This window comes from Salvelinus alpinus, chromosome 12, assembly GCF_045679555.1.
Source record: "Salvelinus alpinus chromosome 12, SLU_Salpinus.1, whole genome shotgun sequence".
NCBI lineage: Eukaryota > Metazoa > Chordata > Actinopteri > Salmoniformes > Salmonidae > Salvelinus > Salvelinus alpinus.
The window spans coordinates 5,759,748-5,784,795 of NC_092097.1; the positions used below are offsets into that span (position 1 = coordinate 5,759,748).

A 25,048-nucleotide genomic window follows, 5' to 3' on the forward strand; every position below is an offset into this window, starting at 1 on the left:
TTGTCGCTCGATTGGTCATGCTGCTGACTAACACAGGAAAGGAGGACAGCGTTGACAACAACATGGACCTTTGAAAATAACTGAGACTTCAACACAGTCTTGGACAACAGCAAACTGCAAACATGACAAATGGTAAGTTTAATGTGACGTTTTATAGGTCATCTTACAGGAGATGCACTGTTTTCAAAGTAAAGAAGCAGACGTTAGCGATATACTGTAGCTTCAGTTAGCTAGCTATCCCTTTGTGATTCGATTAATTAGCATTGTGCCAGCTACTTTGCTAGCTAGCTACCATATGGTTCTGTAGACGTGGCTACAGACCGTACTGTAGCTAGCCAACATCAATTTGCTAACATTTTGATTTATGAACTGAAAAGTGCATCGTCAATTTGCATTCTAATACGTCCATCTGGTATCTAGCTATCTAAGTTGTGACATGTTTCACGTAGCTATTACTGTCGTTTATGCAACCCTGCTTTTGTAATTGATGTTGACATAGCTAGGTATCTAGCAAGCTAATCACACAGGTATCAAGTGTAGCCTAGCTGTCAAACTGGTTTCACTGGCAAGGGTATTTTACCATTGCTGTAGACATCAAGAAGTCTACATTACCAAGGCAATGGTAGTTCATCTTCGATAATTGAACCACATATCTCCAGATGTCATCTTCAGACCAAATGATGTATTTTTTCTCCTCTCCTCAGTGTACTCGTTGGATGGGATTGTGGTATTTGGGATTCTGTTCATCTGTACATGTGCATACCTCAAGAAGGTGCCTCGCCTCAACAGCTGGCTACTCTCAGAAAAGAAAGGTGTGTGGGGAGTGTTCTATAAAGGTAAGCCATCAATCAATCAAGCAGCAATTTCCATCTATGTGATAGAAGAATGGGATATAAATACTGGGTTTGTGTTTTGAACTACAGCCAAAAATCTATGCTACAGTTTCATCATAGTCTGAAGCAGAGAGGTCCACTTACTCCTACTTCTGATCTACTGTTTTTTTCTCCCTCATTCCCCCATTCTATTCCCCCCCCCTCTATCTGTCCACCCCCCCCTCTATCTGTCCACCCCCCCCTCTATCTGTCCACCCCCCCCTCTATCTGTCCACCCCCCCCTCTATCTGTCCACCCCCCCCTCTATCTGTCCACCCCCCCCCTCTATCTGTCCACCCCCCCTCTATCTGTCCATCCCTCCCCCCTCTGTATCTCTCTCCCCTCTGTATCCCTCCCCACTCTGTATCCCTCCACCTCTCTCTCTCTTGCACCCCCATTCTCTCTCCCCCTTCTGTCTTCCTTGGTCTCTCCCTCCCTCTCTCTTTCGTCTCTCAGCTGCAGTGATTGGGACTAGACTCCACCATGCTGTGGCGATAACCTGTCTGACGATGGCATTGTACCTGGTCTCCTTAAAGTGACAGTGTCAGGCTGGGATGGACCGGACTAGGATGGACTGGAGTGGACCGGACATGGCCAGGCTTGGCTGGGCTGGATTTGGCTGTGCTGGTTTGCCACCCATGGACACTGTTTGGACAATGTGTGCCCAAGACTCCCAATTTATTCACCCAGGACCTGTAAAAGACAAGGATAAGCCAATAGTGCCCCACATTAGGTAAATAAGATCCCTGTAGCTCACTGCACTCTTCTAAACCTGACATCATCCATCCCTGCATGACACAACTGTCATCCAGTTTACCCTGAGTTTCCTGTACAGATCTTATAGAACAGTGTTTCTATTCTTGAGGTGCACATTTTTGTTCTAGCTCAACACTAACACATCTGATTCTACTGTTCAATTGCAACCAGTCACCAAGCCATTGATTAGTTGAGTTAGTGCTGGGCTGAAACAAAAATGTGGTCCACCTGGAATGGATTAGGGATCACACTGATAGAGATGTCAGCATGCTAAGTAGTGTCAGCATGCTGATGTACTCAGCACCCTCATGTGTTGAGTAGTGTCTTTATTTAATACTGTTGCTAGCAGAAATATAGGTTTTTTATTATTTTTATTATCACCTAATTACCATTCTCAATGGTTTATTCTGGGGAAAGGACTGGTATGAAGGAATAGTCTAAAATAATGTGGGAAATATTCATTCCTGTTTAAAGTCAGACTTCGGTTGTATATATTTAGGGGGGGGAAGTCATTATAACAGATTTTAAAAAGCTGTTTTCTGTAGAGCACCATAGAGAAGAGCATCACATGTATTGTTGTTGAGTCTAAATATCTCTTTGTTTATTCAAAGGTGTTTTTTAACGTTAAAATGGTTGTACGTTGTCATGATTATCGTCACTATCATTTTTCAACACCCAGGTATAACCCTGGGCCATAGTTAAAAGCTATAAGGTCACATGTTCAGGTAAGCTCTCGGTTCCTTGCCAAATTTTCACAAACCAAACTAATATAGGAGAAATGTCTTGGTGTCCAGCTTAACTTCTTATTTTCTTTCAACCTCTCTGTTCTTCTTTTTTTTGCTCTGTAATTTATGTACGATTTGCCTGTTTGGAAAAACCACTACATATTTCTGCACCAGTGCTTTGTGACTGGCCCGCTGTATATTGTGTGACAATAGCGCTTGTCATCTCTGGGGGAAAATAAATTTAAAAAAATTACTTAAAACAACTTAACAGTGCATTATGTTACATTTTAGTGAAAGAAGCAATGAGAACCTCTGTCAATAAAAATGTGCAGTGTGTTACTCATGACACAGCTCAATAACATGTACATTCTGGCATGGTCTTCATCTACAGTAAGTAGTTTTTTAAAAACCTTTATTTAACTAAGCAAGTCAGTTAAGAACAAATTCTTATTTTCAATGACGGCCTACGCCGGCCAAACCCGGACGACGCTGGGCCCTAATTGTGCGCCGCCCTATGGGACTCTCCAATCACGGCCGTTTGTGATACAGCCTGGATTCAAACGAGGGTGTCTGTAGTGACGCCTCTAGCACTGAGGCAGTGCCTTAGACCGCTGCGCCACTCGGGCGCCCATTGTTGGAGAGATGGCAACCCTTAAAGCACTCGTGTATGATAATGGTTCGTTAAATTCTGGATGAGGGTAGAACAGCCTGACAATATCCCTTTTCATTGCTTTCACCGTTATGCTTTGTACATTTTAGAAATGATTATGTTAACTGGTGTTGATGATCCATTGACTGGGATCTTTTTTTTTAAAGGTCCAATCAAAGATCTCCTTTGTGTCTTTCTGACTGTTTTTCAGATTTATGCCCACACTCCTCAAACGAAACAAACCTAGGGCTTGATTCAATCCGTATCGCCGGAATTGCGCGTCATAGTGCGTTTTTGCCATTTAAAGGTCATTTCCGATTGAGCTGACTTATACGCAGCGTTTACCGTGAATGCGGTCTCCGCCACCGCGGGAACATTGCCTTTTATATAGGCCAGGGTTTCTCAAGAATCTCAATATCCATATTTGGTTAACTCTCGTTAAATAGATGTTAACTGCTGTCTGCGTTCTCAGGTGGATAATTCCCCATCTGCTCTCGCCCACCCCCCCTGCTCTCTCTTGAGCTGAGCGGCTGTGACACCAGTTTCTCCTGCCGGAGGGAGAGCGGGAGGGAGCGACAATTAGACAGGAAATCAGATTTGACCTGCATAGAGCTGTAAGATGCACCTGTTCAACATAACACCACGTTCACTTACATCGCTGCTGATTCAACTCTGAGTGATGGGATAGCTTCACCTGGAAACAAGACCAATATTTTACTTTGGCGTGCGTGTCTGTGTGTGAGAGCTTCTCCCTCAATCAAGACTCATCCCGAGAGAGCACAAGCATTCCTCTTCAGAGCAGCTGTTATGTGACTATCCCTGCACACAGGTAAGGCAGTTTTATTTTTTTGTGAAGTGGGGGTTTTATCATGATACAGTGAGTGTGTTTTAAGGAGAGTTATAAAGTTGAGAGGAAAAAGTTGTGACTTCACTGCGAGAGATATTGCGATTTGCCTACTGTTGTGTGAATTCCGACATATTGCTTATCTTCCGCTCAACAGGTGTTACGGGAAATGGATATCAGAAGCCACAGGAGAGGTGAGTTCTTTATTGTGTATTTTGTTGGCAATAACATTTAATCTTGCCAAAACGCATGAATAGTAATGGAAAACAATAATTTATTACCTTAGAGATGACTCGTACAATACCTCAATGAATTGTCCAATTCCTTTCCGCAGCAATTACTACATAACCATTTACTTTGTAATCTTCAGTAAATACTAAGGCAATTATGGTTAACAACAAATAGGGCTGTCAACTTGAGTTAACCTTTTGTGTAATTTTAGTGCAACATATTTTTTTCCGTGATTAATCGTATTGTCTGAAAGGATTTTAAATACACTAATCATCATTCAGAGAGCTAAAAACAGTTAAATAAAGTGTGCTTTATCAATTGACCTGATTTTGCTAAGCATTACTTTGGACCAAATCAAGACAAATTATTAATGATTTTCAATCTTAAATTACAGCTTACTTTTAAGCAAATTCTGAATTTGCAATAAATCGGGATTAATCACAGCAAATCCTGCAATTAACCCGATTTGCATTTGTCGTTTGACAGCCCATTGTTACATTTTTTTAATCTCCTCTTCCTCTGTCAGGAAGCTACGTCTGTCGAAAGGCCCATTTGTTCGTCTCTGTCGAGGTCCACGATGACCTCATCCATCCTGGAATCCGACCAATCCCGTCCTGGAATCTCCCTTACACCGTGACCACCAGCGCGAGCTGATGCTCAGTCACAGATGGTGGAAACAGTTAACAGTCAACACGACCAGGTTATAATGGGAGACCAGATTTAACTGTCATATTAGGCCCGCTGAGACAATGTTGTTATATAGCTTACAGTAGTAGAATAATACTCTTTATTCCTAAATGACAGATATACAGTACCAATAAGTATAGGTGTATACATATTGATATGAGTACCTATTAATCAATCTCAGTTCTGGAAAACTGTGCCAAAACAATATACTGCTACAACAGCCCTAAGTCTGCTGGCTTTTGTCTTAGTAACAAACGTCGATGGTATTTTATTCCAACAAATAACTGCTTAATAAAGATTTTATTACAAAAATACACTTTTCAAAAGCATTTCAATGAAATGTTCAACAGGTCAAAATGTTTTAAACAAACATTCAATTTGAAGTTGTGCGGCAAAAAGATTTTAAACAACACTGGTGACGAGGAGAGCACAGTCATACAATGTCTTTCGACATCTTTAATGGAAGCAGTTCTTCTTTCGTTTGTTGAAAAGGAACCAAATGCCAGCTGGAAAATTGCCAATACAGAGGCTCAGCTGAACACACAGACACACAGCTCTGTTGGGCATCACTGGGCTTTGCAAATACGTCGACCACACGCAGACAACAGGTGGGTTAAATCTCCCAGCAGAACAGAACAGGCTCTCAATAATCAGGGGAGAGGAGAGAGACCAACATTATACATATTTAACCTCAATACAACTCCAAACACCATCAATCCCTGAATGTATAATTCTGGACCATTGTTCCTCATCAATAGGTAATAAGCACCATATTCATATCAAGATAATCACTTTCATCACATTCACCAATAGGTCCACTTTCACTTAAAGACAGACCCCAGGAATGTGTAAATAGAGACAGGAATGAGGTGGATGAAATCATATCTTGAAGACAAAACACAGTGTGTCAGTTAGCAATGAGCTGTCGCCCACTCTATGATGTGGGCGTGCCCCAAGGCTCAATACTGGGGCCCCTCGTATTCAGCCTGTACATTAATGATCTGCCTTCTGTCTATACTTGGTCTGAATTTCAAATGTATGCAGATGATACAGTGATATATGTGCATGCAAAGAGCAAACAACAAGCTGCACAAGAACTCACTACTTGTAATGGTCCAGGTTACAAAGTGGCTCAGTGACTCATGTTTGCATCTCAATGTGGGGAAAAACAGTCTGTATGTTCTTCACAAAGAGGGTGACGGATGCTACTGAGCCAGATGTCTATGTGTCAGGGGAGAAGCTCCAAGTGGTGTCCTATTTTAAGTACATTGGCATCATACTTGATTCCAACCTCTCTTTTTAAAAAGCAGGTGAAAAAGGTAACTCAACCTAGCTATTTTCCGATTTATACGAAGTTGTGACTACTGAGGTAGCAAAACTGTACTATGATACTCCCCCACTTAACATACTGCTTGACTAGTTGGGCCCAATCTTGCTGTACAACATTATAACCCATTCAGTCTGTCTACAAACAGGCTCTCAAAGTGCTTGATAGGAAGCCCAATTGCCATCATCACTGTTACATCCTCAGAAATGATGAGCTCCTGAGTTGGAAAAATCTTGTGCAATACACCGACACCTCTTGTGTTCAAGATCCTAAATGGCCTGGCTCCACTCAGTACTTTTGTTAAACAGAAAACCCAAACCCATGGCAGCAGATCCACAAGGTCTGCCATGAGAGGTGACTGTACAGCTCGTTTAAGGAAAAGCACCTTTAGTCAATCTGCTTTTTCTGTGAGAGCTTCCTGAGTCTGGAACACACTGCCATCAGACACACACAACTGCACCTATCACAACTTCCCAAAAAACATGAAGACATTGCTCAAGGCCAATCACACTTGTGAACATAAGTGTAACATAACATAACGCTAGAAGCCTGTGTTTCAGACATAAGGAAGTGGATGGCTGACAACTTTCTACTTTTAAACTCGGACAAAACAGAGATGCTTGTTCTAGGTCCCAAGAAACAAAGAGATCTTCTGTTAAATCTGACAATTCATCTTGATGGTTGTAAAGTCGTCTCAAATAAAACTGTGAAGGACCTCGGCGTTACTCTTGACCCTGATCTCTCTTTTGACGAACACATCAAGACTGTTTCAAGGACAGCTTTTCTCCATCTACGTAACATTGCAAAAATCAGAAATTTTCTGTCCAAAAATGATGCAGAAAAATTAATCCATGCATTTGTTACTTCTAGGTTAGACTACTGCAATGCTCTACTTTCCGGCTACCCGGATAAAGCACTAAATAAACTTCAGTTAGTGCTAAATACGGCTGCTAGAATCCTGACTAGAACCAAGAAATTTGATCACATTACTCCAGTGCTAGCTTCCCTACACTGGCTTCCTGTTAAGGCAAGGGCTGATTTCAAGGTTTTACTGTTAACCTATAAAGCGTTACATGGGCTTGCTCCTACCTATCTTTCCGAGTTGGTCCTGCCGTTCATACCAATACGTACGCTACGGTCACAAGACGCAGGCCTCCTAATTGTCCCTAGAATTTCTAAGCAAACAGCGGGAGGCAGGGCTTTCTCCTATAGATCTCCATTTTTATGGAACAGTCTGCCTACCCATGTGAGAGACGCAGACTCGGTCTCAACCTTTAAGTCTTTACTGAAGACTTATCTCTTCAGTAGGTCATATGGTTGAGTGTAGTCTGGCCCAGGAGTGTGAAGGTGAACGGAAAGGCTCTGGAGCAACGAACCGCCCTTGCTGTCTCTGCCAGGCCGGTTCCCCTCTCTCCACTGGGATTCTCTGCCTCTAACCCTGTTACAGGGGCTGAGTCACTGGCTTGCTGGTGCTCTTTCATGCCGTCCCTAGGAGGGGTGCGTCACTTGAGTGGGTTGAGTTACTGACGTGATCTTCCTGTCTGGGTTGGCGCCCCCCCTTGGTTTGTGCTGTGGTGGAGACCTTTGTGGGTTATACTCGGCCTTGTCTCCGGATTGTAATGTTGGTGGTTGAGGATTTCCCTCTAGTGGTGCGGGGGCTGTGCTTTGGCAAAGTGGGTGGGGTTATATCCTTCCTGTTTGGCCCTGTCCGGGGGTTTCTTCGGATGGGGCCACAGTGTCTCCTGACCGCTCCTGTCTCAGCCTCCAGTATTTATGCTGCAGTAGTTTGTGTCGGGGGGCTAGGGTCAGTTGGTTACCTGGAGTACTTCTCCTGTCTTATCCAGTGTCCTGTGTGAATTTAAGTATGCTCTCTCTAATTATTTCGTTCTCTCTTTCTCTCTGAGAACCTGAGCCCTAGGACCATATGTCAGGACTACCGGGCATGATGACACCTTGCTGTCCCCAGTCCGCCTGGCCTTGCTGCTATTCCAGTTTCAACTGTTCTGCCTGCGGTTACGGAACCCCTACCTGTCCCAGACCTGCTGTTTTCAACTCTTAATGATCGGCTATGAAAAGCCAACTGAGATTTATTCCTGATTATTATTTGACCATGCTTGTCATTTATGAACATTTTGAAAATCTTGGCGCTCTCTAATTTTCTCCTTCTCTCTTTCTTTCTCTCGGAGGACCTGAGCCCTAGGACCATACGTCGGGACTACCGGCCGTGGTGACTCCTTGCTGTCCCCAGTCCGCCTGGCCTTGCTGCTATTCCAGTTTCAACTGTTCTGCCTGCGGTTATGGAACCCCTACCTGTCCCAGACCTGCTGTTTTCAACTCTTAATGATCGGCTATGAAAAGCCAACTGAGATTTATTCCTGATTATTATTTGACCATGCTTGTCATTTATGGAAATTTTGAAAATCTTGGCTCTCTCTAATTTTCTCCTTCTCTCTTTCTTTCTCTCGGAGGACCTGGGCCCTAGGACCATGCGTCGGGACTGCCGCCCGTGGTGACTCCTTGCTGTCCCCAGTCCGCCTGGCCTTGCTGCTATTCCAGTTTCAGCTGTTCTGCCTGCGGTTATGGAACCGCCACCTGTCCCAGACCTGTTGTTTTTCAACTCTTGATGATCGGCTATGAAAAGCCAACTGAAAATTATTCATGATTATTATTTGACCATGCTTGTCACTTATGAACATTTTTGAACATCTTGGCATAGTTCTGTTATAATCTCCACCCGGCACAGCCAGAAGAGGACTGGCCACCCCTCATAGCCTGGTTCCTCTCTAGGTTTCTTCCTAGGTTTTGGCCTTTCTAGGGAGTTTTTCCTAGCCACCGTGCTTCTACACCTGCATTACTAGCTGTTTGGGGTTTTAGGCTGGGTGTCTGTACAGCACTTCGAGATATTAGCTGATGTACGAAGGGCTATATAAAATAAAATTGAATTGAATTGAACATAATCCCTAGCTGTGTACTGCTGCTTTCCATGTTATTTGTAGCTATTATGTATTTTGTTGCTTTTTGTGCTATTGCTCTGTCTGCATGCTACGTGTTGCTTGTCCTATGTTGCTCTGCGTGTGTTTACTGCTCATTGATTGTATTCTTATTGTAATTGTTTTTAATAACCTGCCCAGGGACTGTGGTGGAAAATTAGCTAAAAATGGCTCAAATCGGCACTTTCACTGAAACGTTGATTAATGTGCACGGTCCCTGTAAAAATAAACTCAAACTTGGGTCTCTTTATTGTCCTACCAGTAAGCTGAATACCAGTTCCTTTAAGTACACTCGCTCCCAACATGCTGTTAATAATAAATATATTGACTCCTGTCCTATTCTGTGGTTTCAGTTTAGTCAGTGAGGGCTCCAGAATAAATAAACAAGTAAACATATAAAAAGGGAACAGTGTTTTCCTCAGGTCTTTTCATAGGTGGGCTGCCATAACAGACACCTTCTATGGATGTCAACTGAAGGCAACAAATGTTTTAGTTGAGGGGCAACATAAACAAGAGGGGAGATGGGGGACGACAGAGTAAGGCTGAGGGAGAACACCATACTGCTTGGGGAAACTTTGGTGAGGATGGTCAGGGGTTATCAGGGTACTCCATCCTTCCTCTGGCAGCACTGGGATGGCGGGACGCTCCAGTCGTATACATAACTCAGTCTGAGTTTAACCTCTTCTTTACACAACCTCCCATCTCTCTGCAGTGTCTGCTGTTTCTCTAACATATCCTCCAGGCTCTGCTTGTGGGTCACCAGGTACTTATTACTACAGCCCCTTGACTTGTACTCCGTGTCGAAGCGTGGGTCGTGCGTCCGTTTGACGTCCACGGGGGCCAGCCAAGCCCCCAGCGACACGTCCTCGCTCTGCCACACCTTGAGGAAGGCAGCGTTGATGCGCACGTAGTGGATTAGGTCGCAGGAGAGCAGATACCCTCCACCTACGGCGTAGGGTAGGTAGTAGTCACACAGCTCCCAAGCCGACTCCCTCCACTTCCCCGCAGTTTTGACACGACCGCGGCCTGAGAAGAACCCCCAGTACAGCCGGCTGGGTTCTTTAGTCTTCAGCTCCTCCTTTAGATGAGAAGAGATGATGTTATTGTGTGTTTGCACAGAAATGTGTTTCTATCCATATCACACAATATAGAAACGTTTTAAAAAGGCAGAACTGTAAAGAAAATCACGTAACATACAACACATCACACAACCCCAGGGCTGCGTACCAACACCAGGGACGCATTCCATATCAAAACACACCTTCAGCAGGTCCAGGCGAGCGAAGGTGTCGTCATCTGCTTTTAAAACAAACTTAAAGTCTACATTGTGATCCAGCCAGGTGTACATGTGCAGCAGCTTCAGGGTCAGGTTCTCATACGAGTCCCGCAGCTCGGGGAGTAAGAGCAGGTCTTTGTGTCGGCCCTGCTCTGTGTTGAGGTTCTGCATATCCTCGGCCGGTAGACCCTCGGTTCCCACCACAAACATAGCTAGAACCTCCGGGTCCTTCTTAGTCAGCCATGTGCTGCGGATAATGCTCCGCCGCTCTGTGTACTTGGGTCCTGTGGTGATGAGGACCACAAGGAAGGCTGAGAGGTCTTTGGGGCGTGAGGGGGGCTTGAGGTGCTCTGCTCTGGGCCGGGAGTGGGCAGCGTGGGGTGCTAAGCCTGGAGGGTCGACCTGGCCCTGTTTCAGGGTCTCGGAGGTACACTTGGCGAGGAAGAGGACGACTACAGCGAACAGGCAGACTCCTGCAATGGCCAGAGCCGTCTTGTGACGACACAGGAGGCGAACCAGTTTCATGGTGGGGAGACTGAGAAGGGGAGAGAGAGATCTGTAATCAACATGTCTGTGAACAGCAGTCAATTAATGTCTCCCAGAGAAAGTAGCTAAAGAAATAGATATTCTAGAGTTAATAAACTGTATTGAACAGCTAGCTATTAATCAGTGCTAACCATACCAACAACAGCTTGCAACCTGGCTAACATTACCTGACCAATCTAATTCCAAGCGCCCCAGAGAAAGCATGCTTATTCAATCAAAATCAAAACAAGGAACAAAACAAAGGAGGGAATATAGGCTACCGTACCTGACAGTGTCACACAACGCTAGGTGTCGAATGCATTGATGACAGTTACCTGGGCATTGCTTCTGTCTGTAGCTATTTCGCTGAGCTAACACAAATGCGAAATGTTAGCAGACTGGCTAGCTCAACAGTTATCGAGGAACAATGATTTGCTGCAGACAATTCGCTTGCTAACAAATAACGCGAGCCATTTGGTTCAGTATAACTCCCTGAGCTCTTTGGTCGGTGGAAATGAATAAAATCGTTAACTGAATCAAACGAGCAAATCATTGTGCGTAGCATTTACGTTCATTTCGCTGTTCACACGCAGTCAAATTATCGTTTAAAAAAAATTACAATACAATAGCAAATAAACATAGGATATCACTACAAATATCCTTTCTTCTTATGAAACATAATTAAAAAAAAATATATATATATAAAATTCACTACACATGAATTGCCAGCATGGCTAATTCTAGGATTAGAAGCCAATATAGGGCCAAAGCCAGTAGGGGGGTCCGGGGGCATCCTCCCCCGGAAAAAAAGAGCAGAATTTCAACAGAGATTAACATTGAGAAATTAGAACATTTCCCAGTCAACATGGTGAGTTCGGGCCTATTCCATTTGAGAGTCGGGGGACTCGACATCGACTCGCACACGGGGGGCTTCATATTCTTCCCGAGTCCGGCAGAATGATATTACTCTCGGGTTCCAGCTAATTGTCCTCGGACCAAGTCAACTTCAGCATATCTGGCTTGATTAACTTTTTCAGAAGTAGGGACATCTGAGGTTTTTATTCGGAAGATGATGGAAGAATAAAAAACTAATTAATGTAATAATTTCACCTCGAATTTGCAAGCTAAAATTCGGTCCATTAGGCTATTAGATGGAGAAGGACACTAGAGAATCTATGCTACAAATGAATTAGATTTTACTCCAGATTTTTTTTGGGGGGGAACTCCACACAATTTTTAGGCATATGCTGGTGGCCACATTAATTAAAGGACAACTTGGGATACATGATCCATGACAGATAGCACATCAGTGTCATAGGCTATATATAGTCTATTTTTCTCTGGTAGGCCTAGCTGTAAACGCTGACACATCCTGACAAAATGCACCATATGAGTGGCCTAATGTAATTTTCTGTACCCGGTAAACTGTAGAGAATAAACCCATATCTGATCCAAATGGTTGTATAATCAGGGCTTTATTTCGCCAATAAATACAAAAGGACATTTGAGCTCTTATTCAAATTAGTCTACATCACTGCAGTTTACCCAAGACAGTAATTGTGTACTAACAATAATACATTCCTCATTGCACTGTGTTGTTGTAGCCTAGGAGGTAGAATAATTGTATTTTCTAAAACCGTAGGCCTAATAATATCAATAGTGGAGCATGCCTGGGACCGCAGAGCACAGCCTGGAGGAACGCATAGGCCTATATCTTCCATTAGATAATCTGCTACCTAGGCTGAAGGGGTGATGCAGCCTACAACCATGCATGTTGAATTATTGCAATAGCCTATTAAACTGTTACATATTTAGTCTATAGCCTATTGGGCTCCTGAGTGGCACAGCGGTCTAAGGAACTGCATCTCAGTGCAAGAGGCGTCACTACAGTCCCTGGTTCAAAGCCAGGCTGCATCACATCCGGCTGTGATTGGGTCGGATGCAATAGGGCGGCATACAAATGGCCCACTGTCATCCAGGTTTGGCCGGGGTAGGCTGTCATTGTAAATAAGAATTTGTTCTTAACTGACTTGCCTAGTTAAATAAAAAATATATTAACAAAATAAATAAGGACCACGATTGTGGGTTCAATCCCTGGGACCACGCACAGAATATTAATGCATGGATAACGGTGTCTGTTTAATGTCACATTTATTATTTTTGCACACCTCATATCTGAGACATCGAAAACATTTCTGCATGGAACTTTTGACAGTAGTAGGGCTGCCTGCACATTCTGATAAGATGGAAGAAAATAAAACAGAGCATCTAAACTAGGTAAGTTATGAATTGTATCACCAACTGTGTAACTTTGTCATAGTGTTTGTCATAACCCAAGGTTGCATGCCACATTTTTGCTGAACCGGAACGTAGACTAAGTTTAATTCAAGATTGAGACCTCACATTGTTTTACAAATCTGTGATTGTAATTTTCAAAATTGTCTATTGCCAACATCAATGCTTGCTGAAGTATCCTTAATAGGGAGCTAGCATTATCTCTAAAGGAACCAAAAACACACGATCCAGCAGCGGTGACCTGTGCTGCTCGAGCCGTCTGCCTTGTAGCTCAAGCCGGCCTCGCCGCTTGAGTTTGAACCTGTTTGGGATAGGGGGCAGCATTTTCACGTTCGGATGAAAAGCATGCCCAGAGTAAACTGCCTGCTACTCAGGCCCAGAAGCTAATATATGCATATTATTATTACTATTGGATAGAAAACACTCTTAAGTTTCTAAAACTGTTTGAATCATGTCTGTGAGTATAACAGAACTCATATGGCAGGCAAAAACCTGAGAAAAATCCAACCAGGAAGTGGGAAATCTGAGGTTTGTAGTTTTTCAACTCATTGCCTTTCCAAGATAGTGTAAATGGGGTCATATTGCACTTCCTAAGGCTTCCACTAGATGTCAACAGTCTTTAGAACCTTGTTTCAGGCTTCTACTGTGAAGGGGGAGCGAATAAGAGCTGTTTGACTAAGGGGTCTGGCAGAAGGCCATGAGCTAAATCATGCGCGCCTCCGTGAGAGTGAGCTGCGTTCCTTTTCATTTCTAAAGACAAAGGTATTGTCCGGTTGAAACATTATTGAAGATTTATGATAAAAACATCCTAAAGATTGATTCTATACATCGTTTGACATGTTTCTACGAACTGTAATAGAACTTTTTGGACTTTGTCTGAACTTTCGCCTGGACTTGCCATGTGAATTTCGATTGGTGATCTAAACGCGCAAAAAAAAAGGAGGTATTTGGACATAAATTATGGACTTTGTCGAACAAAACAAACATTTATTGTGGAACTGGGAGTGCATTCTAATGAGGTAAGTTAAGTGAATATTTATAACGCTATTTCTGACTTTTACTGACTCCATAACATGGCGGGTATCTGTATGGCTTGTTTTTGTGTCTGAGCGCTGTACTCAGATTATTGCATGGTGTGCTTTTTCCGTAAAGCTTTTTTGAAATCTGACACAGCGGTTGCATTAAGGAGAAGTATATCTTTAATTCTGTGCATAACACTTGTATCTTTTATCAAAGTTTATGAATATTTCTGTAAATTGATGTGGCTCTCTGCAAATTCGCCGGATGTTTTCGAGGCACAACATTACTGAACATAACGCGCCAATGTAAACTGAGATTTTTGGATAAAAATATGAACTTTATCAAACAAAACATACATGTATTGTGTAACATGAAGTCCTATGAGTACCATCTGATGAAGATCATCAAAGGTTAGTGATTAATTTCTCTATTTCTGCTTTTTGTGACTCCTCTTTTGCTGGAAAATGGCTGTATGTTTTTTGGTGACTAGGCTCTGACCTAACATAATCATATGGTGTGCTTTCGCTGTAAAGCCTTTTTGAAATCGGACACGATGCGTAGATTAACAAGAAGTTAAGATTTTATTTGGTGTATTGCACTTGTGAATGTATGAAAGTTAAATATTACAAAAAAATATTTTTGAATTTTGCGCTCTGCCTTTTCAGCGGATGTTGCCTAGCCTTAAGAAGTTTTAACAGTCGAGGCCAGCAGGAGGAGATACCAAAAAGTTCAAACTAGGTAATTGTAGCTATTGTATTTGTAGTGTATTTTGTAGCAGTAGTTAGTTTGTGAAATTGTAGCTACCTTCATTTTTGGACTGGTCATAGTTGTCAAAGTTTCATAGTTAACGTCAGCTAACTCTTAGGGTAGAGGTAGCTAGCTATGTGACATTTGGTAGCTAATTGAGCTAGCTAATATTTTTGTTTGTAAATCAGTAGTCTACTGTAGCTAAGACTAGGCAAGAAAGCACCCTGTTAACATAGCTAGCTAATAGTCACAGCAGTTAGCTACACTAGCTATGTCCAGTGAGTCACAAAATAACTTGTGCAAACTCAACTGGTCTCGAGCGGAGATGACAAAGAGCGCTCCAAGAGTCAATGATACATTTATTTTCATGTAATTCTGAATTACAGTAACGCATACAATTATTTTTGTACATATGGTCTCGTGGTTCTGTAACTTTATCTACCTGAATTATTTTAATCTAGCTAGTGGTCGACCACAAAACAATAAATCGTTTTGCAAAGTCAGGAAGCAGGTGCAGTTGGTGAGTTTAATAATAACGAACATGGAGAGATGCAAAACAAGAGACGCGTCTGGACAAGAAAACAACCAATACTGCCTGAAGAGTAATGCTACAGAGTGCTAGATAAAAGGGGAACTAAATCAGGGTAGTGATGAAGTCCATTTGTGCCTAATGATGGGGTGCAGGTGTGCATAATGATGGGTTGCCAGGACCGGTAGTAAATGGGTGAATGAATCAGATGCTGTCTATCATTGAAGGCAAATCTATAAAAAATAAACAAAAACTTCTACAGGTTGAATGATTAGTGTTTCCAGCTTATCCCATTCCTCACTTAAACCCCATGTAAAGGGATGTGTTCGACAATTTTCTTGTTTGTCTTCCCGTCAGCCTCTCCTGTCTCCACCTTCCACCACCATGCGGCCAAAAACTCACTGTTCACAGCCAGAAATGTATGTGACACAGCAGTTATTACTCAACATTTTCTTGTCCAAACGCTTCTGATTCTTGAATAAAATAAGTTATAAATGATTGTTGAGCTTAGTTGAACTGTTCTGCCCCATCAGAACCAAACATAGGCCTGTTTAAACTTCTTAGGGATAGGGGGACGTATTTGGAAGATTGGATGACTGAGGTGCCCAAAGTAAACTGCCTGTTACTCAGGCCCAGAAGCTAGGATACGCATATACATGGTAGTATTGATTAGAAAACTCTAAAGTTTCTAAAACTGTTAAAATACTGTCTTTGAGTATAACAGAACTGATTTGGCAGGCGAAACCCCGAGGACAATCCATCCAGGATTTTTTGTTGTTGTTGAGGTCATTGGATTTTCCAATTCTTTTCTATGGGGAAGCTGAATTATTAGGACCCAGATTGCAGTTCCTATGGCTTCCACTATATGTCAACTGTCTTTAGAAATTGTTCTGTATTTTTAATATTTTATTTATGAAGAAGTAGTCGTATTCTTTCAAAGTGTCACTCAGGTGGACTCTAGTCTTTTGGTGCGCGTGAATGAGAGCTCGCTCCGTGTTGTTTTTCTCCGGTATTGGAAACAGTTTATTCCGTCTTAAATTTGATCGATTATTTACATTTTAGGGTACCTGAGGTTGGATTAGAAACGTTGTTTGAAATGTTTGGACCAAGTTTACAGTTAACTTAGTAGATCCTTTGTAGGCATGTTGGGCGAGTTGGAACCGGTGTATTTCTGAATCAAACGCGCCAAATAAAATGGACATTTTTGGGATATAAAGAAGGACTTTATCGAACAAAACGACCATTCATTGTGTAACTGAGACCTTTGGGATTGCAAAAAGATGAAGATCTTCAAAAGGTAAGCAATTTATTTTATCGCTATTTCTGACTTTCGTGATGCATCGGTTTGGTTGGAAAATGTTTTTCATGCTTTTGTATGCGGGGCGCTGTCCTCAGATAATCGCATGGTATGCTTTCGCCGTAAAGCCTTTTTGAAATCTGACAAAGAACAAGAAGTTAATCTTTAAGCCGATGTATAACACTTATATTTTTTATGAATGTTTATTATGACTATTCCTGTATTTTGAATTTGGCGCTCTGCAATTTCACCGGATGTTGTCGAGGTGGGTTGCTAGCGGAACGCCTGCGCCAGAAAGGTTTACTGAAAAAAAAAAAAATTATACCCTCAAAACATGGTTAAAACTTTCATTTTTATTTAATGGATCGTTAGTCCTTGCATCCATAGCTCCTATATGTTTATGGTCAGTGCTATCTGGAATCCTTGGGATGTCCCTACAATAAACCATAACCAAATCGCCTACCTGACCTTAATTATTTAAAAAAAGAATTACTTCAAATGGGGTATTGGCATCCAAAGGATTCTGAATTCCACAGACCATCTGTTTATCATCAGAGCTGTTTCCACCAATACTGGACACAAGATGACTGGTGTGAGACAGTGGCTTGACCATAAAATTAGGAATTAGAATACTATTACGACAGGTTAGTTTGACCCGATGACAATTCCCTCAAACATTTTATTTTCAAGGGAAATTGATCCGAATTCTTTGCGGCCCGCAAGTTGCCCATCCCTGACCTAGAGTCCGTAAATTCTGTGCTTAGTTCCTTCTTCTGAAAAGGAAGTCATTTGCCTCAAGGACACACAAGGTCTGCCATGATGGATATTCCGCCATTTAGAATTTTTGAACACTTAAATGAAATCTCCTCCGGAACCACAGGGCTGATCTGGATGAAACTTGATATGGTATCTATGGAGCAAGGTCTTTCAAGGCCATATTTTCTAGACTAGTATGTCAAACAATTTACCAATAAACAATGTGGGCATGGTCTGGCACAAATCACACGGATATTTGTATTGTAACCAAACTTCCGTGCTACAACGGCCACATATTTCTCTCTTCATCGGTTTGACTCAGTATTGAAATCCTGAGGTTGTGTTTCCCATTTGAGGTCTCAATTGGGATTCCTAGGATTTGTATGGTGTCAAAATCTGATTAAATGTAACTACTTCTTTTATGTTATTCAAAAGGTGCTGTCAGGAGAAACACTTTCACATCCAAGGCTACAGATGGAGAAGTTCGTCATAAGGTGGCTGCAGCTAGCACTAGACAGAGGCAGAAAGGAGAGGATGGAACACAGCAAGGAAAGGGCAGATAGATCCAGAGAGACAGATACATTTAGTGGATTTGGAATGAATTCAGACCCCTTAATTGTTCCATATTTTGTTACGATACAAAATTGATATATAAAAAAACAAAAAAAACAATCTACATTTACATTACATTTAAGTCATTTAGCAGACGCTCTTATCCAGAGCGACTTACAAATTGGTGCATTCACCTTATGATATCCAGTGGAACAACCACTTTACAATAGTGCATCTAACTCTTTTAAGGGGGGGGGGGGTTAGAAGGATTACTTTATCCTATCCTAGGTATTCCTTAAAGAGGTGGGGTTTCAGGTGTCTCCGGAAGGTGGTGATTGACTCCGCTGACCTGGCGTCGTGAGGGAGTTTGTTCCACCATTGGGGTGCCAGAGCAGCGAACAGTTTTGACTGGGCTGAGCGGGAACTGTACTTCCTCAGAGGTAGGGAGGCGAGCAGGCCAGAGGTGGATGAACGCAGTGCCCTTGTTTGGGTGTAGGGCCTGATCAGAGCCTGAAGGTACGGGGGTGCCGTTCCCCTCACAGCTCCGTAGGCAAGCACCATGGTCTTGTAGCGGATGCGAGCTTCAACTGGAAGCCAGTGGAGAGAGCGGAGGAGCGGGGTGACGTGAGAGAACTTGGGAAAGTTGAACACCAGACGGGCTGCGGCGTTCTGGATGAGTTGTAGGGGTTTAATGGCACAGGCAGGGAGCCCAGCCAACAGCGAGTTGCAGTAATCCAGACGGGAGATGACAAGTGCCTGGATTAGGACCTGCGCCGCTTCCTGCGTGAGGCAGGGTCGTACTCTGCGAATGTTGTAGAGCATGAACCTACAGGAACGGGTCACCGCCTTGATGTTAGTTGAGAACGACAGGGTGTTGTCCAGGATCACGCCAAGGTTCTTAGCACTCTGGGATCTATACTAGTATACCTCATAATGACAAAGCAAAAACTGTTTTTTTGAAATGTTTGCATATTTATTAAAAATACAAAACTGAAATATCACATTTACATAAAGTATTCAAACCCTTTACTCAGGACTTTGTTGAAGAACCTTTGGCAGCGATTACATCCTTGATTCTTCTTGGGTACGACGCTACAAGCTTGACACACCTGTATTTGGGGAGTTTCTCACATTTCTTCTCTGCAGATCCTCTCAAGCTCTGTCAGGTTTTATGGGGAGCGTTTCTGCACAGCTATTTTCAGGTCTCTCCAGAGATGTTTGATTGGGTTCAAGTCCGGGCTCTGGCTGGGCCACTCAAGGACATTCAGAGACTTGTCCCGAAGCCACTACTGCGTGGTCTTGACTGTGTGCTTAGGGTCGTTGTCCTGTTGGAAGGTGAACCGTCACCCCGATCTGAGGTTCTGAGCGCTCTGTAGCAAGTTTATCAAGGATCTCTCTGTACTTTGCTCCGTTCATCTTTCCCTCGATGTTGACTAGTCTCCCAGTCCCTGCCACTGAAAAAAAACATACCCGTAGGGATGGTGTCCCAGGGCTCCTCCAGATGTGATGCTTGGCATTCAGGTCAGACAGTTCAATCATGGTTTCATCAGACCAGAAAATCTCACTTCTCATGATCTGAGACCTTTATGGGCCTTTTGGCAAACTTCAAGAGGGCTGTCATGTGCTTTTTGCTGAGGAGAGGCTTCCGTCTGGCCACTCTACCATTAAAGGCCTGATTGGTGGAGTGCTGCAGAGATGGGAGAATCTTCTAGGACAACCATCTCAGCAGAGGAACTCTGGAGCTCGGTCAGTGACCATCAGGTTCTTGGTCACCTCCCTAACCAATGCCCTTCTCCCCCGATTGCTCAGTTTGGCCGGGATGCCAGCTCTAGAAAGAGTCTTGGTGGTTCCAAACTTCTTCCATTATGAATGAGGGAGGCCACTGTTTTCTTGGGTGCCTTCAATGCTACATACATTTGTTGGTACCCTTCCCCAGATCTGTGCCTCGAAACATTCCTGTCTCGGAGCTCTACGGGCAGTTCCTTCGACCTCATGGCTTGGTTTTCGCTCTGACATGCACTGTCAAATGTGGGAACTTATAGACAGGTGTGCCTTTCCAAATCATGTAGATTCAATATAAATTTACCAGAGGTTGACTCCAAGTTGTAGAAACGTCTCAAGGATGATCAATAAAAACAGGATGCACCTGAGCTCAATTTCGAGTCTCATAGCATAGAATGCTATGAGCATAGAATGCTTACGTAAATAAGGTATTTCAGTTTAATAGTTTGTCACGCCCTGATCTGTTTCCCATGTTCTTGTCTCTAACCCCTCCAGGTGTCACCCATCTTCCCCTGTGTATTTATACCTGTGTTTTCTGTCGGTCTGTCACCAGTTCGTCTTGTTTGATCAAGTCTACCAGCGGGTTGGCTCAGCTCCTGGTTTGCCCTAGTCTCTCTTTCTCGTCCTCCTGGTTTTTGACCTTTGCCTCTGACCCTGTACCCGCCTGCCTGTCGTCGTGTACCTTGGCCTCTTCTCTGGATTGTCGACCCCTGCCTGCCTTGACCTGTCGTTTGCCTGCCCCTGTGGTTACAATAAACATTGTTACATCACAGTCTGCACTTGGGTCTTCTCTTGATGCCTGATATAAAAAGAAATTGTGCAATTTTATTAAAACTAAGAACCTACATACGTCTATATCGGTCCGCTAATACTAGTAAAGGCCCAGTGCACTACTTTAGTTAAACTTATTTTTTTTAAATTCAGATTATTTTAATTCAGATTTTTCAGGAGGCTCTGAAGCACCCCCAGCACACCCGCTTCCCACAGCATTAATTAGAATCCATAGATAAGCTTTAAGTGGGACAGTCCACTGTACCTCTGCCTCTCCATCGCATTCTCTGTGTCGCCTGTTGCTGTCCCGCTTGTCTGCCCTCTTCTGTTGCCGTCTTAGTGTTCTATGTTGCTCTCTTGTCTACTCTCCTCTCTCATCCTGTCCTGGTAGTAAAAAGTGCAAAAGTAAACAATTGTTTAAAAAATAATTGCACAGACTTTCACCTCACCAGCAAATGATTTGTAAACCATGTTTTACTCTTTCACTGTCTGTATTTCACCTGTTATAATTTGTGCAAATAAATAATAAATAAACTAATTAGAACCTCTAAAGCAGCTTGAAGTCATACATTCTACTGTGTGCTCAACCCACATATGTTCTCTCTCCATCTGCCCTCTTCTGTCACTGTCTTATCTGTTGCGGTCTCAGGTTATTATTATACATTTTTTTACAGTCCTTTGTCTATCCTCTTCTGTAATGGCCTGTTCTGTTCCCCTGGTGTCTACTCCCATCATAACCAATTCTTGTGTTGTGGTCTCTGTCTTGTCTAGTGTCTCTCTCTATCATATCCTGCTCTTCTATTGCTGTCTTTGTGTCTTGTCTGGCGTGTCTCCATCATATCCTATTCTCAAATCAAATGTTATTCAAATCAAATCAAGTTTATTTTATATAGCCCTTCGTACATCAGCTAATATCTCAAAGTGCTGTACAGAAACCCAGCCTAAAACCCCAAACAGCAAGCAATGCAGGTGTAGAAGCACGGTGGCTAGGAAAAACTCCCTAGAAAGGCCAAAACCTAGGAAGAAACCTAGAGAGGAACCAGGCTATGAGGGGTGGCCAGTCCTCTTCTGGCTGTGCCGGGTGGAGATTATAACAGAACATGGCCAAGATGTTCAAATGTTCATAAATGACCAGCATGGTCAAATAATAATCAGGAGTAAATGTCAGTTGGCTTTTCATAGCCGATCATTATGAGTATCTCTACCGCTCCTGCGGTCTCTAGAGAGTTGATAACAGCAGGTCTGGGACAGGTAGCACGTCCGGTGGACAGGTGTCACAATTCCGATGGTGAAAATGAAGGAGTCAGGTGCAGAGAGCAGGGAAATAATGATCAAGTGGAAATTTATTATATCACCCAGAAATAATCTCTGATAATCTCTACGCCACACAAACAACGGGCGCGTCAAAATACTGTCCAACATAAATAGGACCGAATCCACTATACAAAAAACACCACCACAACAAACAGAATAAACAAGCCCGCACAAAAGTCGGCGGGCCAACTGGGTTAAATAACCCCCTACCCTAATCACAAAACAGGTGATACCAATTAGACAAACCTAAATGAAAACAGAAAAGGGGATAGGTGGCAGCTAGTAGACCGGAGACGACGACCGCCAAGTGCCGCCCGAACGGGAAGAGGCACCATCCTCGGCGGGATTCGTAACAGTACCCCCCTCCCGACGCGCCGACCCCGGCCTCGAGGACAACCCGGAGGGCGAGGAGCAGGGCGATCCGGATGGGGGCGGTGAAAGTCCCTCAAAAGGGACGGATCCAAAATGTCGCCCACCGGTACCCAGCATCTCGGTCTGGCTCTGATGCCACGGAGCCAGGACCGGCTGGTACCCCAGTACACATTCGAAGGGCGACATGTTCGTTGATGAGTGGCGGAGTGAGTTCTGGGCCAACTCCGCCCACGGGACGTACCTTGCCCACTCTCCTGGCAATACGACCTCAGAAACCTACCCACTTCCTGGTTCACTCTTTCCACCTGCCCATTACTTTCGGGGTGATACCCAGAGGTGAGGCTGACCGAGACCCCCAGACGCTCCATAAACGCCCTCCACACCCGGGACGTGAACTGGGGACCTCGATCAGATACGATGTCCTCCCGAAGGCTACATCGGTAATGGTCCATCAGGGCCCTGTCATTCCACCCCGCACCAGCAGCCAAGGTCCGGAACTCCAACGCGAAGTCTTGCGCACGCCTCGTCTCCTGTCTGAGGTGGAACAGTCGCTCACCCACCGCTCGGCCCTCCTGAGGGTGGTCAAATACGGCCCGAAAGCGGCGGGTGAACTCTGGGTAGTGGTCTCGAACCGAGTCTGGGCCGTTCCAGACCGCGTTAGCCCATTCCAGGGCTCTACCCGTCAGACAGGAGATGAGGAGGCTAACACTCTCCTCTCCCGAGGGAGTCGGATGAACAGTAGCCAAGTAGAGCTCCAACTGGAGCAAAAACCCCTGGCACCCAGCCACCGCTCCGTCGTACTCCCTCGGGAGCGCGAGACACAATGCGCCTGAACCAGACGCTGACGTGGAAGGAGTAGGTTGCGACGTCCGTGAAGGAGCTGGGGTAGATGTCGGGAAACTACTCCTCTCCCATCGCTCCATCCTCTCCATCATCATGTCCATCGCCGACCCAATCCGATGGAGAACGGCGGTGTGATGGAGGACACGCTCCTCCATCGATGGAAGAGGGGTGGTTGCTGCTTCTGCTGACTCCATGGATCGGTGCGGGCTTCTGTCACAATTCCGATGGTGAAAATGAAGGAGTCAGGTGCAGAGAGCAGGGAAATAATGATCAAGTGGAAATTTATTATTTCACCCAGAAATAATCTCTGAAGCGGCTACGCCACACAAACAACGGGCGCGTCAAAATACTGTCCAACATAAATAGGACCGAATCCACTATACAAAAAACACCACCACAACAAACAGAATAAACAAGCCCGCACAAAAGTCGGCGGGCCAACTGGGTTAAATAACCCCCTACCCTAAACACAAAACAGGTGATACCAATTAGACAAACCTAAATGAAAACAGAAAAGGGGATCGGTGGCAGCTAGTAGACCGGAGACGACGACCGCCGAGCGCCGCCCGAACGGGAAGAGGCGCCATCCTCGGCGGGATTCGTAACAACAGGTCAGGGTTCCATAGCCGCAGGCAGAACAGTTGAAACTGGAACAGCAGCAAGGCCAGGTGGACTGGGGACAGCAAGGAGTCATCATCCCCGGTAGTCCTGACGCATGGTCCTAGGGCTCAGGTCCTCCGAGAGAGAGAAAGAAAGAGAGAAGGAGAGAATTAGAGAGAGCATACTTAAATTCACACAGGACACCGGATAAGACAGGAGAAGTACTCCAGATATAACCAACTGACCCTAGCCCCCCGGCACATAAACTACTGCAGCATAAATACTGGAGGCTGAGACAGGAGGGGTCAGGAGACACTGTGGCCCCATCCGATGATACCCCCGGACAGGGCCAAACAGGAAGGATATGACCCCACCCACTTTGCCAAAGCACATCCCCCGCACCACTAGAGGGATATCTTCAACCACCAACTTACAATCCTGAGACAAGGCCGAGTATAGCCCAGAAAGATCTCCACCACAGCACAAACCAAGGGGGTGCGCCAATGATTAGCATATGTTATTGCGGGTGTAGCGAAATGCTTGTGCTTCTAGCTCGGACAATGCAGTATTGTCTAACGAGTAATATCTAACAAATTACACAACATATACCCAATACACACAAATCTAAGAAAGAATGATTTAAGAATATATACATATATGGACGAGCGATGTCAGAGCGGAACGGACTAAGATACAGTAGAATAGTATAGAATATACATATTGTAACGGCTTTCTTCTGTGGACGAAGGATCGGACCAAAGCGCAGCATGGTTAGTGTTCATCATGTTTAATAAAGACAATAAACGTGAACACCACAAAATAACAAATGTGAAAAACCGAAAACAGTTCTGTCTGGTGCAGACACACGAAGACAGAAGACCACCACCCACAAAACCCAACACAAAACAGGCTACCTAAATATGGTTCCCAATCAGAGACAATGACTAACACCTGCCTCTGATTGAGAACCATATCAGGCCAAACACAGAAACGGGAAAACTAGACACACAACATAGAATGCCCACCCAGCTCACGTCCTGACCAACACTAAAACAAAGAAAACACAAAAGAACTATGGTCAGAACGTGACACATATGAGATGAGTAATGCAAGATTTGTAAACATTATTAAGGGACTAAGATACCGTAGAAGATTATAGAAAATAGTATATACAGTTGAAGTCGGAAGCTTACATACACTTAGGTTGGAGTCATTAAAACTCGTTTTTCAACCACTCCACAAATTTATTGACAAACTATAGTTTTAGCAAGTCGGTTAGGACATCGAC

At 43.9% G+C, this 25,048-nt stretch overlaps 2 protein-coding genes across 2 annotated transcripts; one reads left to right on the top strand and one right to left on the bottom strand.

Moving 5' to 3' along the window:
* LOC139536521 (protein kish-B-like) lies at positions 1-2,718 on the top strand. Its single transcript, XM_071337082.1, has 3 exons — positions 1-132; positions 705-836; positions 1,329-2,718. The coding sequence occupies exons 1-3, from the start codon at positions 123-125 to the stop codon at positions 1,409-1,411; spliced, it is 225 nt and encodes a 74-aa protein (XP_071193183.1). The 5' UTR covers positions 1-122; the 3' UTR covers positions 1,412-2,718.
* Positions 2,719-4,526: 1,808 nt separating this feature from the next.
* On the bottom strand, positions 4,527-11,620 carry LOC139536520 (beta-1,3-galactosyltransferase 6-like). The gene is made up of 3 exons (XM_071337081.1): positions 11,169-11,620; positions 10,343-10,892; positions 4,527-10,159 (listed from the first exon to the last, which is right to left on the bottom strand). The coding sequence occupies exons 2-3, from the start codon at positions 10,880-10,882 to the stop codon at positions 9,680-9,682; spliced, it is 1,020 nt and encodes a 339-aa protein (XP_071193182.1). The 5' UTR covers positions 10,883-10,892; positions 11,169-11,620; the 3' UTR covers positions 4,527-9,679.
* Between the last annotated feature and the right edge of the window lie 13,428 nt (positions 11,621-25,048).